This window comes from Mustela nivalis, assembly GCF_964662115.1.
Source record: "Mustela nivalis genome assembly, chromosome: 10".
NCBI lineage: Eukaryota > Metazoa > Chordata > Mammalia > Carnivora > Mustelidae > Mustela > Mustela nivalis.
Genome location: NC_139029.1, coordinates 32,485,314 through 32,503,387, shown reverse-complemented (window position 1 = coordinate 32,503,387; position 18,074 = coordinate 32,485,314). Strand labels below are relative to the sequence as shown.

At 57.3% G+C, this 18,074-nt stretch overlaps 1 protein-coding gene and 1 long non-coding RNA gene across 8 annotated transcripts in view; one reads left to right on the top strand and one right to left on the bottom strand.

The window, feature by feature from the left end:
- The window catches only part of PTPRF (protein tyrosine phosphatase receptor type F), an 86,638-nt gene that overhangs the window by 46,095 nt on the left and 22,469 nt on the right, over positions 1-18,074 (bottom strand). For all 7 annotated transcript variants that reach the window (XM_082687192.1, XM_082687194.1, XM_082687193.1 and 4 more), the window contains exons 4-6: positions 17,201-17,346; positions 16,892-17,033; positions 3,201-3,389 (exon numbers count right to left, since the gene is read on the bottom strand). In XM_082687192.1, the coding sequence (XP_082543318.1) occupies positions 3,201-3,389; positions 16,892-17,033; positions 17,201-17,346 (477 nt within the window). The remainder of the gene's footprint in view (positions 1-3,200; positions 3,390-16,891; positions 17,034-17,200; positions 17,347-18,074) is intronic.
- Positions 12,114-14,391, top strand: LOC309842679. Its single transcript, XR_014299730.1, has 2 exons — positions 12,114-13,263; positions 13,940-14,391. It is a non-coding gene; the product is annotated as an uncharacterized lncRNA (long non-coding RNA).

Sequence of the window (18,074 nt, the reverse complement as noted above, 5' to 3'; positions counted from 1 at the left end):
TTTCGGGGGCCGTGCCCTGTGTCGTGGGCTGTAGCTCAGCCTGCAGGTGCCTGACAGGTGCTGGGGACAAGTCAGGGAGGGTGTGAGGCCGGGAAAGGACAGGACTGTGGCACTCTGCTGTGCTCACGGGGCCCAACTATTCCCCAGGCCTCAGGCTTGGCATTTGTGATGCCAAAAGGCCTCTGGGTCACTGCACGGGGGAGCTCCCTGGCCCTGGATCTCCACATGTGACCCCTTAATTCAGCTGTGAAGTGGGCATGATAATCACAGCCTGTCCTACTTCTCAGGGTTCCAGGAGAATCAAGTGCAACAAAAGGCAGGGAAATACTTTGTGATCCAAAGCGTAAACTGCGAAGGTCCCTGTAAACAGCCAAGCACTTGGGGGCCTGATTCCACTGCATGAAGGGATCTCCCTGTCAGATGGGCGACAGCATCCTTTCACATGGTAACAGGAGAGGGGCAGCAGCTCCTGGAGCTGAGGGCCTGGTGCCAGAGCCAGGCAGTAGTGAGGGGAGAGAGTCCTGTGTGTTACTAGAGACAGGATGATGAAGACCCCTCAGGTGCCACCGCAGGAACTGGATCTTGGGTCCATAACCCTCATGTTGCAGCTCCCAGGTAGCAGCAAAGGTGAAACAAGGTCTTCCTTGGGCCTAAGCAGCAGGGGGAGTGAACATCTGTCTGCAGGAGCAGGGCCCAAAGGTCTTATCCCTGAGAGCCACCTGTCCTATAGCTGGCTTGTGCTGGGAGGTGGAGGGAGGGGGACCTTGCACTGGGGAGCCAGACCCATGCCCTTCCTGTAAGGAGGGCCCAGCCTAAGTGAGCAGAGATGGGCCCAGGCAGTAACAGCATCGAGTGGGATGGGTCCTGAAGGAGGTGGCCTTACTTAGGAACAGAAGGGAGAGGCTTCCTGATTTGGTGAAGCAGAGCAGACAGCAAGGATGGGGTCAGGGTGGCTCCGTGCAAGTGCGGGGTGGCCAGAGCCTTCCCCCTGTGCACCAGGCAGTGAACTAAAGCATCAACTGCTGTTGTCTCCCTTAGTCCTTTTTAAATGTGAGAGAACAGAAGCTCAAAGAAGTTAAAGAACTTCCCGGAGGCCGCAGAGCTGGTAAGTGGTGTAGCTGAGACCCGAGGAGGTAAAGCTGCCGACCTGAGCTGGGAAGAACAGGAGACTTCTGTGTGCCTCGTTCAGGAGCAGGAGCCTGGGCTCACCGGCAGGGAGGGGCTACTGAGGCTATCCAAGCACAGAGGGGCATGAGCAGAAACGCGGCAGCTGTGGGGGGGCTGGATTCTCAGGGAGAGCCTGGAGGCAGGGAGCACAGTGCTTACGGACCCAGCTACTGCCAAGGCAGCGGAAGGAGGAAGGGGGTCTGGCATGGGAGCCATGTGGGTGACAAGAGGATGTGATGCTTTCTTATTGGAGCAGGAGTTGAGACGTGTCCCTGCATTCAGGCCGAGGGGACGGCCACCTGCAAGGAGGTGGTCATTGGGAGAAGGCCGCGGCCGTTTGGGAAGGAAGTCACCACTCCTGGAGAGTCAGGGTGACACTCAGAAGGCAGTTAGATTTTTCTGGTCTCAAACTCGGGCAAGCTGTGTGGTGTTGGGAAACAGAACCAGGCGTGTGGGTGTGGAGAGGGTACCTGAAGCTACAGGAGGGGGTGAGTCGGCCTGGTGGGGGAAGGCCCCACTCACAGAGCAAGCGCTGGAGACGGAGGCTCCCTGGCTGGCGGAAGGAGCAGAGGAAGAGGAGGCCTCAGAGAGACAGATGTGAGAGGAAAGCCAGGGACGGGGGAGGAGCGGCTGCCAACGGCGTGACAGGCAGCAAATGGGGGGCACAGGGCCTGGCCCACAGTAAGGACCACATAAATAGTTGATGGACGAGCGTGCGAGATGGTGAGCCTTCCCAGAACTGCTGCCACGGACGGCCAAGGCCGTGCTGGGGCGAAGGCCAGGCCTGCGGGGAGGACCATCTGGCTGTTTGGGGAGCCTGCCCAGGGGACTGCAAGCAAACGCAGAGGAGCCGGAGCAGGCCGCTGGGCAGTGCTGGGCAGTGGCTGCAAATGCTGCCGGACCATTTCCTGCCTTGATTATGGCTGTTTTAATTAACTGCGTTACAGCTGCCTCCATCTTGTTGAGTTTTAATTAAATTAAATGAGCTAACACTTTGTAGGCTGTCTCAGGCGGCCCTGGCTTAGGCCTGAATCCGGCCCCCGCCGGGCAGCTCATCTCTCCTCCCTCCCCTTGGCGCTGCTGGGGCGGCTCCCTGGTAGGAGGCAGGGGGGAGGGGCTGGCACCCCAGGGAGTGGCAGGGGCACCTCTGACGCCTGCACAGCCCTGACAGGCAGAGTTGCGTCGTCCTTTGCAGTGCTGACCTCACAGCCAATGGGCAGCAGGGGCTCTGGCTGGCACTGGCTGTCTTGCCTGAGCCCACCACCCTGCAGCTCGCAGCAGAGTTTCTGGACCAAGGTCTATCGGCTCAGCCTTCGCTGGCGACAAAGGCAGAGTGCAGCTAAACTGATGCTGAGCCTCCTTTCCTGCCTGCACCGTTCCCACAAAAACTGAATCAATTATCCTGGCGGGAGCCTCGGAGGCAGATCGATCAACAGGGCGACACCTCCTGCCTGGTCATGACGGCATCCTTGCTGCCAAGGGCTCCCAGCTGGCTCGACTGAGATATCCAGAGGAGACAGGTGGCCCTGGTGGCCAAGGGATGGCAGTAAGTCCTCCTGGCTCGAAGCTCCTGAGGTCCGGCCTTCTGAAGCCTGACGAATCAGGCATCTCCGGCCTCTTTCCCTGGCTAAGCCCTGCTATCTGGGGAAGTAAAGAGAAGCACCCAGTAGGCCTCCTCCCAGGCCAGACTCCAGGCAGGATGGAGGATGAACAGCCACGGAACGCCTCTGCAGAGCCCAACGCCACGCCGGGTGCTCCACTCATGCTGCGAGGAGCTGGGCTACACCGAAGTCTAGACTCTGGTGATCCCAGGAAGGGAGAAGAATCCCTGACAACGAGCCCTCGCTGTCAAGCTCCCTTCCCTGGGCCAGGAGGGCCTGTACCGAGATGAGACTCCCCCACTGGGTGCCATCCGCTCAGCCATGGTGGGCCAGCCCCAGGCTCCCAGGCCCAAGAGGGAAGGCTATGCTGGGCGCCAGGAGGACTTCCTTCCTGAAGTCTGTGTGGCCCCTTGCCCCTCGCCCCCTGCTCACCTGAACGCAGCTGCTTGATGCGGCCATTGCTTGTGGCAGGGTCCACCGGGAGGAAGTCCTTGAACCAAGAGATCTCAGGGTCGGGATTCCCGCCTGCTGCGCACAGCATGGTGGCTGTACGTGCCTTCTCCACCACCTTCAGCTGAGGCCCCATGTCGATGGAGGGGAACCCCGGGGGTAGCTGTTCCTCTGTAGACAAAGAACAGAAGGGCAAGTCAGGGCCGGCACTGCCTGCACCCTAGAACCCTCGGCCGTGGGTAGCTGCTCCCGACTCCCAGGTTGGCCGAGACCCTTGAGACCCTTGTCTCCCAATTTCTGACTTCTAAGGGTAGAGCCTGCTTCGTGTGAGGACCCAGACTCGAGTCCCACTTCCTAGGCCTGCCCTTTGCAGGGCTGGGGTGGGGGGTACAGTTGACCATGGAGCACACCCGGCCCTGGCAGGGAGTTTCCAGGTCTGAGAAACAATGCCTCAGACTGGAGATGTCAGCACTTCTCTCTCCGGGCCCTGTGAAAAACGAGGACTGATGCTCTGCTGGCCACAGCAGAAAGTGCTACACGGATGCTGGGCTGTTGGGGGTGGGGGCACAGCTCATATGGCAGCACCCAGGGCCACAACACAGCCCAAAGCCCCCCCCCCCCCGGGGTGCTGCCTAGCTCCCACTCCCTTTTCTGCACGTCGTGTCCCTTCCACTGCTTGCCTCTGGCCTTGAGCCCCACAGCATGGCAGAACCCTACATCACAGCCTGGATTCTGGACCTGACTCTGGTACCCCTGCCCTACAAGTGACCCCCTGCATCTCCCGGTCCTGACCCTGGCCCATTCTCTACTATAGCCTTGACCTGACCCTCTTCTCTCACTCCTTGGGGGTCGTGGTCAGGCCTGTGGACCATGTTGGAGCATGTGGAGGTTAAGGAGAGAAAAAAGCTCTATGAGGACACCAAATTTGATGAAGGGAAGTGAAACTCCTCCCTGACTGCCTTTCCCACCTCACCAGCGGCTGGCGGCTCACACAAGAGTCGTCGTGCGGAAGCAACAGACATCGGCACACCCCACACCCCCACTACACAGACACTCCGACACACGGCCCCTGAGGCTGGGGGAGCAGAGCTGGCCACTTGCCACCCCTGGAAGCACAAGGGGCTGGGAGCACAGGCTCTGGACTAGAGCAGGTGGAGTGGGGCTTTGACCTCCATCACCAACTAGCTCTGTGACCGGGGTGCATTACTCATCCTCTCCACGCCTCCGTTTATCTGTAAACCAGGTTCAAGCTCCCAGCTTGTACAGCCATTGCAAGGAGCACATCTAATGACACACAAGGTGCTGGAGAGTGTGACAGAGAATCTGCACCAACGAGGATTAGTGGACATTACCGCTACAAGGAGCACCCGGCTGAGCCACTGGGGCAGTCAGGTACCAAGCCCAGGGCCTGGGGCTAGGGCCTCTGCCTGCGTTCGAGAACCCGGCAGAGCCTATCAGTGTGGACACCAGACATGCCCAGTGGAGGCTGGGGAACGCTGTCAGTCTTCCAGTGGGAGAGCAAGGCTCCGTGGTGACAGAGACCAGGAGGCGGCACCGCCTAGACCTTCCTCCCTTGGGCCCAGCACAAGATGGGTATGTGAGGACACTAGCTGAGGTCAGACTCCTGTGCCAGGGAGAAGGCACATGGCATCCTCAGAAGCGATTCTAGAAAGTAAAGACTGGCAGGGCTGATCCTCCCTATAGACTCTCAGAGACCCAGGGGGACTGACTGGGGAGGCAGGCAGGAGAGGAAGCTGGAAGAGCCCCAGGAGGCAGGGGCAAAACATCCCTCTATCTGCTGCCAGATCCTGGGCGGGTGGGACGGGGGGCTCTGCCAAGGCTCTAGCCGCCAGTGGCATCCCAAAAGGACCGTGGCCGCATGAAGAGATGGGGTCTTGCGCTGGAGAGCAGTAGGACTCCGAGCATAGCCTTGCCTCCCCAGCCTCTCCCAGCAGCTGGCGCTATGCTTACTTCCCCACCTGCAGCCCTCTAAACTCCAGATGTGAACCCACCATCTCCTCGGCTGTAAATATGATCCCACGGTGTCCTGACTTCCAGCTCTGATTTTTAAAAGGAAAATGTGGCAAGGAAGCAGGACTCGGGGTACACCGAGCAGGAGGCGGCTGCCTTTGAGCCTGCTGAGGTTTGCTTTAACAGGAAGCCCCAGGCAGGGCCTGAGGCCCCGGGCCCCTGTCCACCTTCTTTGCCCTCCTCAGCAGCTGGGGGACACTCAGGACAGTCAGAGCCACCCTAGCATACCAGGGTGACAGTCCTCAATCCTACCTGCACAGCCCTGCTGAGCAAATGGGGGCACAGGGGTGACAGAGTCTGCCAGAGTTAGGGCCCAGGAGTCCGCCAGCCCCATCGCCACCGGCAAGGGAGATCAGGGAGAAGGGAAGAAGTACAGACACCTGCGGCCCCCGTGTCCTGGAATCTACTCTGAATTCCTGACACGGGGAAGGTCTTGGGGATTTACGCCAAATTAAGGACAATTAATTTTCCTCCCTCAATTATCGCGCCCTCAATGGCTCCGTCCTTGGCTCAGATCATGCCTCAGGCACTGCCGCCAGAACCTAAAATCGGCATGTGTGAAGAGCTGTCCATAAAACAGCGGGACCCAAAACCCGGTCCCTAGTGCCAACTCGGCTTCTAGGCAGAGCTCGGAAGGCTGCCGTCCTGCACCTCCAGCAGGGTAAGCGTGTCTCGCAGGAGGACACCGGCCCCTCAGGAGTGACCCGCTGCTGTCTCCTCCTTCTCTGCTCCCCGGGAGGCCTCCACCACATTCAAACGCAGCCAAGGTCAGCAGCTGCTTACTGATGCCCGTTGTGTGTCTGGCCAAGTTGGACACTGGGCACACTAGTGGAAACTGACCCATCCACGAGTCTGCACATTTATCCCCTGCACACCCTGCAGGACCCACAGAGACCAGGTCCACTACAGTCTCAACCACAGGGGGCCACAGACCTGGGGAAATCCCTCAGTCTGACATCACATGATGACTGCAAACCCATCGACAGTCAGGAAAACTGAGGCCCAGATAGGAGGCATTTACTGTGTTCCAAGTAGAGAGTTAAAATGCTTTAAAAAATGATTTACTCTTATCAAGACCCTAGGCAGTAGAAGAGTGACCCGGGGCTTAGAGACCTGGCCAAGGTCACCCAGCTAAATGAGAAGGGGGGCTGGGATGATCCCGAGGGGTGGGCCCCACGCCTGGCAGGGCTGGGCCTTGGGTTCCTGGGAGGGGTGCCCCTGGGGAATGGTACCACCATCCTGCCATACCTCACCCTCCTCCGGCTTCAGGGCTCAGCTGCTCCATGGAAAGCCCCTGCACACAAGCAGCAAGACAAACCCGACTGTACCCCACACGTGGCCACCTGCGGGCACGCACCCACATCCCCACACCCCAGTGTATGCTTATTGAGTCCCCTCAAAACCTGTCCCGCAGGCTGCGGGTGGAAGGGAGGAGGGGCTCCTCCCCCTCCAGGCCACCCGGTAACCATGGCAACGGCAGAGAGGCGGGCTCCAGGAGGAAGGCTGCGCGTGCCCGCGTCCTAGCTAGCGTGCACCCGCGATTGGTCAAAGCAGCTGCCGCCCCTCTGGCCCCCACCTGGGCAGAGTGGGCCCCCTCCCCTCCCGAGACCTTGCTCCCCCATTCCAACTCTACAACTCTCTGCTCCCCTCCCCCTTGGGCTTCCTTCCCTCTCAATCGCTCAAAGAGCAGCCGGGGCTTCCCACACCTGCCTCCAAGCCTCAGCCAGGCAATCCCCGAGTCTGCGCCTACAGGGCGGAGGCCCCTCCATTCTACGACAAGGGGGTCCTTGGGAGGGGAAGAGAAGCCTGTGAGGCCTGTAAGGGACTACAGAGGTATCAGGAAGCACGAGTCTCTACAGCTGTCTGTGGATTCCGCCAGCATGCACAGTAGGGTGCACACACGTTCCCAGGGGTCTGCCCCCACGGATCTCTGCACACTGTGCTGGGTGCACACGTGTACTTTAACGGCTCCTGCAGCAAACTGCACTGGGCTTTAGATACTGCAACAGGAGATCTAAATTCCTCCCCTGCTGTCCCCACTGGGCAGAGGAACAGGACAGGGTATATGTGTGTGCAAGGGCGGAGGGTGTTGCCAGACGAAGGCTCAGAGAGGGGAAGAAACTTGGCTGAGGCCCCACAGCAGTGGTGAAGCTGCTTCACCTCCATGATTCACTTGCTATCTTGGTGGCTTCCTGGGGAAGGAGAGAGATGCAAGGGTACTAAACCCCTGAACATGGGACACAGGGAGAGCTCTGGAGGGGTGAGGTGGAACTGCCTTGGGTGAAGGCTATGGGAGACTGGGGGGCCAATGGGAAGGCAGGTCTGCTTGGAGCTAAGACAAATGTTGGGGTCCTGGCAGATGAAGCTAGGGTAGGGGCAGATAGGGGATGAGCTGAGGCTGGCTGCAATGGCTGCGGGGAGGGAGGCTGGTGAGGCCCCGTACAAAGCACACACAGGTTTCTTTGTCCGGCTCAGCCTGGGATGCCTGGGGCTGAGTCTGGGCCAGAGGGAGGGGGCTGCACCCAGGAAGCCGACAGATGGAGACGCCTTGCAGGGTCCTGGAGCGGGCGGCACCGTCTGTCGGCACGACCTTCTCACCCGTGTTTACCCAGCTTCGTGGCGTCTCCGTGCACGCGCAGGCACACACCGGCACACACATCCACAGGCTCCCTGGGGCAGCACCATCTGGACGCCTGACCTCCTCCCCTGTGCCTGAGTGTTGAGCCTGACCTCACCCTGTCTCTGAACACAGACTCCTAGAAACATGCACAGCCAGGCAGCCAGAGGTACACGGGAAAGAGAGACAGGTGCAGAAATAGAAATGTCCATGCGTGTGTGGAGGGGCACCTGCAGTGATGGCACCTGTGGGGACAGACTCCTGCAAGTGGATCCAGAGGCCGAGCACATGGGCACTGCACACACACGGGGAGACCTGCAGTCAGAGCTGCACAGATGCTGGGGCACGGGTACCCAGAGACACGGGAGACGCAGAGATGTGTAGAGCTGTGTGAAGGGAGCGCATGGGCAGTGGGGCTGCGGTTTCCCCACCCCCTGTGCGCTCTAAGGAAACCAAGGCCACCTCGAGTCTCCGAGTCTTGTCCCTGAGGCAGCTCCATCCTCAGCAGGGTTGGGGCCAAGACACCAGCTATCAACCCGGAGGCCCTCCCCAGCCCCGGAGGCTCCTGCTCTCCCAGAGAGCACCCCCACCCTGCTTCCAGGCAGTAAGGGGGGCCCAGGGAGCCTTGGGCCCATCTTCTTTCTCAGCTTTCAGTCTCGATTTTCAGCTTTTTCTAAGAGAAAACTCCCACCTCTTCCAGCACTCAGATTTCATCAAACTTGGCATCTTAAAAGCCTGTTTTGTTTTTGAATCTGAGCTGTTTGGGGCCTGTCGGCAGCGAGAGCCCAAGAGCGGCGGTGAGAGTGGAGAGCAGCCATGGCCTCCCCCTCCCCCAGGGCTTCCCTGGCACCTCACACTGCCCTCCTCAACCTGCTTGGGGAGGCCTCCCCACCACACTGCCCCAAGTGAACGCTGGTGCTCTCCCCAGCCATACACCCTACCCACCCTCGGGCTTGCGGGCCCAGGCCCAGACTGGACTTTCCTCCTGGGGTTCCCCCACCCTGGCCCTATGCCAGGAAGAGTCTTTTTATCCATTGATACCCCTAGGTTCAGGCCCAGTTCCTCCAGACCTCCGATGGCCTCCCACTCACTCCTCAGACCCCTGTCACCCAGCTGCCACCTCTACGGCTTCTGGCCAGTTCATCAAAGTCAACCGTGACCCCACAGGGCTAAGTCCAAAGGACACTTCTGAGTGCTCATGTCGCCTGACCTCTTGACAGCACCCCTCCCCACTGACCACTCCCTCCTCCTTCACATACCTCTCTTCTCTCCACTTGCACAGCCTCCCTCTGGGTTTCCCTCCTCCCCTTCAGGCCTCTCCTCACCAGATTCCTATGGAAACCCCCCACCCCCAACATGAAGTACTAGCCAGCTGGGGTTCCATCCAGGCCCTCTTCCTCCTTTCTTGGCTCTGGCTCCCTGAGATGTGCCATTTCTCAGCCTTCAAAACTCCATTTCCAGATGTCCCTTGGAGCGCCAGGCGAATCTGAACAAGGCCTCCTGGATACCTCCCCCTGGATGCCCGCACATGCGTACTACAACAGATTTCTAGCTGGCCTTGTCAATCTGCCCCTTCAGACCGGGTCCTGAGCCTCAGAAAATGGTCCCGCAATCTACCTGGACCCAGAGCCATAACCCAGAGTCTCCCACCTCCCCAGGCCCACTGTGGCCAGGCAGCTCACCACTCTCTCTCCACCGCTGGCCACCCATTCTCCCTTCCTCCCCTGCCTGCTGCCTGGGTTTGGGCCATTGTGACCTACTACTGCCTGGGCTGCAGGGCTGCCCCAGACCCTCACTGGTCTCCTGCTGCCCTACTATGCATCCTCAGGGACCTTTCTGAAGCATATATTTGATCATGTCATTCCTCTGATTAAAATACTCTCTCCCCTGGCAACCAGAGGGAGCACCTTACCAAGGACAGAGAATGTGCACGAACAGAGGCATTGAGAACCTCCGACTTGGTGAGCTGTTCCCAGAGCTGCTGGCTCCACTCTGTAGTCATGAGGTTGGGGGAGAAGGGAGTCAGTGAGCGGGCCAAACACACAGCAGGGCCTGGTTAGTACCTGTGACCGTAGGGGTGGCAGGGGCAGGCTGGGCACAGGGGAGGTACCTACCGTCTGGCTAATAGAAGACACAAGCATACTGCCTACACCACAGGAGGGCCATTCAGAAGGAAGTCCAGTTGGGCCCTTGGAGAAGGATCAAGACTAGAGAAAATGCAGGATTTTACGTATCAAGAAACCCACAGTCTGAACTTGAAGGCCCTCCTGGCACTGCCCGCCTACCTCTCCCAGCCCCATGCCTAGGGCCCAGAACTCTCCAGGAAATGGTTGCAGAGCCTCATGTCTGTGTGGTCCCCAGTGCTATAGTGGTCATGACAGGGGGTGGGGGGAGGTGGAAGGATAGGTCACAGAGACCATAGTCACTGGACCAGAAGTGCATAGGTCATGCCTCAGCTGTGAGGGGTGGGGTAGGAGCTGGCCTGGGTTGTAGGCCTTCTGTGACTGCAAATCAGGGAGGTGACAGGTCCAGATTCTGCAAAACCAGGCTGTTACCCAGACACATACACAGGCAACAGGAAGAGGGCACAGCCTGCCATTTGGGAAGTCATCCTCTGCCTGTAGTAACCCTTTTTCCAAACGCCCCAACCCCAGTCAGACCTGGGCCAGGGGCAGAGAGAAAGGGAGAGTAAGGAGTGCCAACTCCCTGGGAAAACTCCCACCCATCCTGAAAGCAAGCTCCCTTACCAACTCTGCTCCAGATGCAGCCCAGCCCATGATCTCAGGACAGGGTCACAGGCTGCTCATCAGCCCTCCTGTCCCTGGGGCTATTTCCAAAGGGACTGAGTATGGGGGTGAGGAGTGGGGGGTGAGTTCTCGATAGGTCATCACCCCACATGTCCCAAAGCTAGCCAGGGTCAGAGCCACTGCAGAACTCATGGGTCCAGGCCCAGCACTGACTGCCCCGCTGCCCCAGTCTCTGTCCCACTCGACTATCAGCTGGCACCCCCCAAAGCCTGCCACAAAGGAGGAAGACCAGGGGCGCCTGGATGGTGGCTCAGTGGGTTAAGCCTCTGCCTTCGGCTCGGGTCATGATCTCGGGGTCCTGGGATTGAGTCCCGCATCAGGCTCTGCTCAGCAGAGCCTGCTTTGCCCTTCTCTCTGCCTGCCTCTCCACCTACTTGTGATCTCTCTCTATCAAATAAATAAATTAAAAAAAAAACAAGGAGGAAGACCAGACACACTCCAGGTGGGCAGCTGGATCCCTGAGCCCATTTGGCATCCAAGGACGGTATGGTCCTAGTCCATCAGGAGGCATTGAGGCCGGGTGGAAACTGGGGAAAGGGAGCCTAGCCTTGGTAGGAGGAGGGGAGGAAAAGAAGGGCTCCCAAAATCTAAGCAGGATCCCTCTGTACCCTCCGTCCTGGCCTGGCTGCAGAAGACTTGCTGGGGAGCCACTGTACTGGAGAACGGGTCAGCCTGACCGCTCTGTCCCACATTCGTCTGTCCAGCTGTCCCGCTGAACTCCAGCTCTGAGCAGGAAACCCATGGGTCCCCAAGACAATGAGGCTAGGGGCGCCTGGGTGGCTCAGTGGGTTAAAGCCTCTGCCTTCGGCTCAGGCCATGATCCCAGGGTCCTGGAATCGAGCCCCACATCGGGCTCTCTGCTCATCGGGAAGCCTGCCTCCTCCTCTCTCTCTCTCTCTGCCTGCCTCTCTGCCTACTTGTGATCTCTGTCTTTCAAATAAATAAATAAAATCTTAAAAAAAAAAAAAAAGACAATGAGGCTAGACAGTCTCTCTGACCATCCCCCCCAGGGTCAGACTGACCCCCACACATTCAGCTCTGGCTGCTTGCCACGCACACCATACCACACGCCCCACAAACACCCTGATGTGCACACACCCACAGGCACTACCTAATGTACACTGCTTGCTGGATATACCACCCCTCCCTGTGGGGCTGGATGGGAGTGCGTGCGTGCACATGCACACACCTGCCACACACCCCCTGCTGTACATGCAGCACATGCCACATATCCCACACACTGCTGTACCCAGGGCACACGGGGCACCTGCAGCACACACGGGGTGCAGGTCAGCTGCTGTGTCCCTGATCATAAAGGGAGTGCTGCCACCAGCGGCACGTGGAGTCAGAGTCAGGTCCCCCCAGGACAGAGTCAGAAACAGCTCCCTCCTGCTCCTGGGCTCCCCCCTCAGCCCTCCACCTCTCCCCCTCCACCCACTCCGCAGCCCTCCCAGAACCTACCCAAGTCACCAGGGCCCTGCCCACATCTCTGCTGTCTGGCCTCCTCCGGGGCTTTGCTGACCACTGTCCTGCCTGGCCTGGAGCCCACCGGCTCAGGCAGATCCTACTGTCCAGAAGGAGCTCCAAGCCCCTCACCGCCCCCCCACAACCTCCTGGAGGAAAGGCCAAGAATTAAAGCCTGCTTCCCCTCCCCCTTCCTCGAGAGGGAAAATGTCAGATTCTCTGTCTCAGTGGCGGCAGCGGGCGGGTTGGAGGGGGAGTGATTCAGCCGCTGCCTCAAGAGTGCGGAGTGAGAAGAGCTTTTCCTGCCATTACCAGGCGAGGGAGAGGCTGGCGCGCTAATGGCTTCAATTACCACTCAGACAGGAACACTGGGCGGCAGGCCCCGCGCGTCACAGTCCGGACGGGCTCGCCCCCGGCCCACTGGTGCCGGGCACTGCTGAGGCAGCCCACAGAGCACCGTGGGGCCACAATGGGCCACACATGGACATGTGGGGGGTGCTAGTCATGTCAGTGGAGCCCCAGGGGGCAAAGGCTGGGATGAGGGACCAGGGAGTGGAGGGCCTCCAGCAGCAAGGGGTGTTCCTGTGAGGCTCACTGGAGCCGTGTATCAGGAGGCTGGGCCTAGTGGGGAACGACACAGAACAGGGGGCACAGGACCAAAATCGTCAGCCTGGGCTCCCTTTTCGGGGCGTGCTGACTCCTCAGACCCCGAGCCAGGTTGCCGCAGGCAGCCCTCAGCCACTCCCCTGATCAGCCCAGTGCGTAGTAAGCATGTATGCACGTGCGTGTGCTTTGGGGCGTACGTGCAGTGTGTGATACCCCTAAGGGACTCACTCCTATTCCCAGACCTCAAACCGGCCTCCTCCTCTCCCCAGGCCTCCTTAGAACCTGTAGAGGCCTCCCAGGAGCAGGCCTGGCTCACCTCTGGCTCCAGCCCACAGCCCCAGTCAGACCATCCTTCAATCCTGTTCCGCACACACCTTTCCCGGGGGCCCGGGAGGAGTGGGGGGATGGTCGCAGTCTGGGCTGCTTCCTCCGGGCCCCACCTCCTGGCACCTTTGAGGCCTCCCACTTCACTGCTTGCTGCCAAGCCAGGAGCCTGGTCAAGGTTACACAGACCAACCTGGTAAGTCAGCGTTTCGTCTTCCGGGTGCTGCATTTCAGGAGGAGGAGGAGGAGGAGGAGAATGAGGGGGAGGAGGAGGAGGAGGAAGAGAAGGAGGAGGAGGAGGAGGAGGGGGCCCACAGTCCCACCCCCACAGGGACGGGGCACTAACAGGGTAGGGACCTGCCCCACACTGACCCCAACCTCATCAGACACCCCCCATAGCCCAGACATCCCCCAGGCCCCTGCTAGAGGAACCTTCATTCAAGAATGCCCCACAGGATGGAGGGGAACCCCCACAAAGTCTGAATCCTCCTCACCTCAGGGCCTGAAAGACCATCCACATCCTCCTGGATCCTTTAAAAGATAAGGCTGCCCAGGGCAGTGTGGGGGGTGGGGAAGGGGGAGAAGTGCCCACAAAGGAACGGGGGAATAGGGACTCCGGAGAGAGGGGGTGCTTTTCTTTCAACACTAGCACGAAGGTCCTCTTCCCTCCAAGAGTCTGATCAGATGCCCTCTGGGGCAGGAGCCACCTCCCAAATGCCAGGGTAGGACAGATGGCTCCATGCTGGGGCAGATGCCAAAGGTTGGTGGGGGCGGTGGGTGGAGGTGGGGGCAGAACTACTCTGTCCCCTGATTGTGGCTACAGAAACTGAGGTCCTGGCCCAGGGCCTGTCCTCTGGGTCCCTGCTCCACAGGTCAGTACTCCTGGATGGACAGAGGGGCTGCACCATCTAGATGATGCCATGGAAGCCAGGTACCGGCAGCTCCCAGCCCAGCAGCCAGCCACTACCATTCCCGCCGGAATTCCAAGAACTACTTGACGTCATATTCCATCCTTCAAACCAGCTCAGGCAATAGGCATCACCTCCCTGTTTACAGATGGAGCAAATGAGGCTCCGTGGCACCACTACCTGTCCAGGTCACTGGGTAAGAGAGGAAGGGGTCAGGAGACCTGCTCTTAACCACTGTCCCTCTAAAGTGGACCCCGGCCACATAAGCACAGGAGACACACAGGCACCAGGGAGTTACTGAACAGATGCCCGCGAACACGTAAAGCCATAGCGTAAAAATGGCCAATGTGAAAAGATGTTCAACTGCTCTTGTAATCAAAGAAAATGCAAATTAAATTGAGATGACATTTTTTTGCCTATTAACTTGGCAACCTTTTTTTTTTTAATGATAATTCCCACTGCTGGTGAGGATGTACAGAAAAGAGGCCCTCTCGTGCCCTGCTTGGTGGGAGTGTAAACTGACACAATCTTCTGGAAATACTGAAAGGCTTAAAAATTCATGTGTCCTTTGATCCAGCAATTCCACTTCCAGGAATCTAGAATAAGGGAATAATCAGGAAGGTGATCACATCTTATCTGCAAGGAAGGGCATAGCACTTTATTTATAAGAGCAAGAAAATGGGAACAACATATGTGTCAGACAATAAAGAAATGGCTAAATAAATGAAGGCACCTTGTGTGATACCTACAGCCATTAAAAATAATGATATAGAATACTTAATGGTGAGGAAAATGTTCCTGATACGTTATCTTGAAAAGCAGTCTACAAATGAGGGGCGCCCGGCTCGCTCGGTCAGTGGAGCATGCATGTAACTCTTGATCTCGGGGTTGTGAGTTCAAGCCCCCTACTGGGTATAGAGATTACTTAAAAACAAAACCTTAGGGGAAAAAAAAGGCAGTCTATAGATCATTGGGCAGGACGTGATCCCATTTTTCTTATACAACAGACCCTTGAACAACATGGGTTTGAACCGCACGGGTTCATTTATATGTGGACTTTTCCCGATAAATATAGTACAGTACTATACAAATGTATGAACTCTCATCATTTTCTTTTCTTTTTTTTTTTAGTAATCTCTACATACAACGTGGAGCTTGAACTCACAACCCCAGGGTCAAGAGTCACATATTCTCCTGACTGAGCCAGCCAGGTGTCCCTCCCAGGATTTTCTTTTTTTTTTTTTTTTTAAGATTTTATTTATTTATTTGACAGAGAGAGAGATCACAAGTAGGCAGAGAGGCAGGCAGAGAGAGAGGGGGAAGCAGACTCCCCGCTGAGCAGAGAGCCCAATGCAGGGCTCCATCTCAGGAGCCTGGGATCATGACCTAAGCCGAAGGCAGAGGCTTAACCCACTGAGCCACCCCGGCGCCCCTTTCCATGACTTTCTCAGTAAGATCTTCTTTTCTCTAGCTTACTTTAACATAAGAATACAGTATATAATACATACACGAGACATGTCTTAATCGAAGATTTTATATTATTTGAGCGGGGGGAGAGGGAGCATGAGCAACGGCAGAGGCAAAGGGAGAAGCAGACTCCCTGCTGAGTAGGGAGGCCAACATGGGGCTCCTCCCCAGGAACCTGAGATCATGACCTGAGCCAAAGGCAGATGCTTAAATGACTGAGCCATCCAGGCAATCCTGATTGACTTCATGTTATTGGTAAGGCTTCCAGTACATAGCAGGCTCTTGGTAGTTAAGTTCTGGGAGAGTCAAAAGTCATATGCAGATTTTCCAGAGCTTGGCAGTGAGAGGTGTTGGGGGTGGGGGTTCAGCACACCTAACCCCTATGCTGTTCAAGGGTCAACTATATACACAATGTCTGCCCAGAAAATGGACCCTAAGGAAATAACCAAGTGTCACTGGTAGAGGCAGGATACTGGTGATTTTTACTTCTCAAATCTTCAACAACGAACAGGTATTGTTACTGCAATTTTTTTTTTTTAAGGGCAACAATCAAGGCTATGTTTTGAAAATACACACAGACATACTCAGGCTGATGACTCCACCGTGGCTGGGGGCTGAGTGTGTCACTCCCTATCCCACGGTTTCCTGCGCCCCCAGGAAAGTGTTCATTTCTCAGCCCTGGCCTGTGTGATCTGCCCTCCAGCCTCTCCAGATCTCCCGCCTTCTTTCTGTGCCTTCAAACTCCACCCACTCCCCCCAAGCCGAACCAACAACGGAGCTCCCTGAAAGCTCCCTTCTCTCTGGCTTCTGGGCCTTGGGATGTGCTGCTTAGGCCCCGACCCTGACTCCCATTTACCATCCGGGCTCAGCTCAGACAACAGTTTCCTCTCCTCTGTACTCCCCTAGCTGCCCCCATAAAACTTACTGGAGACTGTCTCAAGGGCAGGGCCCAGGTCAGATGACCCTCTGGACTTCACAGCAGCATTAGGGAGTATTTGTGAATGAAGGCAGGAGCCAGGAGGTGAGAAGACACTAAAATCCATAGAGTCCCAGTCCCCAGCCTGGGGCCCTTGTTCCTAAGGGCTACAGGGAACACACCTCTCTGAAGCCCCCTGCCAGGCTCCACAGAAAAATCACATCCACGGCCACGAGCCACGTAACTCAAATGTTGGACAACTGCAGACCCACACGTCAAGTCAGACTTCAGACCCTACCAGAGCAATGGCATGGCTCCGTGGGAGGATACAGAGACACCAGGCGCACGCTAGACAATACTGCCGCAGCCGCTGACCATCCCTGTCCACATCTGACCTTTGCCGATGCCAAGATGGCCAGCTCTCCTTTCTGCCAAACACACGCCAGCTCACAGCAGGGTCAGGGCTGGCTGACCGGCTCTTCCTACGCGCCACTCTTCCCACCCACCATGCCACATGGCTCCCCAGCACATACCTTCGAGAACTGAGAGTTTGGCACTAGTGTTGATCTCCCCCAGACTGTTGGTGGCTGTGCACTCGTAGATGGCTTCGTCCCGCTGTACCCGCAATGGCTGGATCCGCAGCACAGACCCTGCCCCATCATCGAACTCGATGACCTGCCAGAGGACAGACACAGGGTCACAGCCCGCTCCAGCTCAGACATCCTCCCACATCCAAAAGGCCCCCGAGCAGAGAGATGAAGGAGAGGGAATGTAGGGCCAGGCCCTGGAAGAAGCCAGGCAGACCATGAGCCCCGCCTGCTCCTTCCCACTCAAGGCTATACCTCAAAGCGCTGGGAGCTGACTTTCTTCCCCTTCTTCATCCATGTGATGCGTGGCTTGGGCTCCCCTGTGGCTTGGCACACGAAGGAGGCCACTCCTCCTGACAGCCCAGTCTGGTCCTCAGGGACCTTAATGAAGACAGGTTTGCCTGGAGAAACGGAGACACCAAGTCACCACGGTACAGTCCTACAGAGATGGCCAACACTCCACAGTCATGGGGGGAGGTGGTGGCAAGAAGATGTATAAAGAAAATATTAAGGGCAGCTGAATGGCTCAGTCGGTCAAGCATCTGACTCTTAGTTTCGGCTCAGGTCATGATCTCAGGGTTGTGAGATCAAGCTCCTCACTGGGCTCTGCACTCAGCGAGGAGTCTGAAATATACTCTCTCTCTCTCCCCACCTCTCCCCCTCTCTCTAAAATAAGTAAGTAAATCTTTAAAAAAGAAGGGAGAGAGAAAGAAAGAGAAAGAAAGAAAATACTCATAGTGACACCTGACCCTTATTAAGTGTTTACTACGTGCCAGGCACTATTCAAAGAGCTGCAGCATATGAAGTGGGGGCTATAATTACATCTGCTTATAAAGAAGAAAATCCAGGCAGAGAGAGGTTAAGGGATTTATCCAACATGACACAGCTGGTTTGTGGCAGAGCTGAGATTTGAACCCAGGAGTTCTGAGTCTAGAGTCCAGGCTTTAATGGCTACACTCTGTCTCCCATCCCCCCCACCAATTCCAAGCTCCAGGACAAAGGCATGCAGAGAGCTGCCTGGAAAGAGCCCCAGCGTCTCTCCCAGACTTGTCCCTCCCCCACTGCTCTCATTCTGGGTGATGGTACCTCCATCTACCCCACAGCTCAAGCCAGAAACTGTGACTCCTCC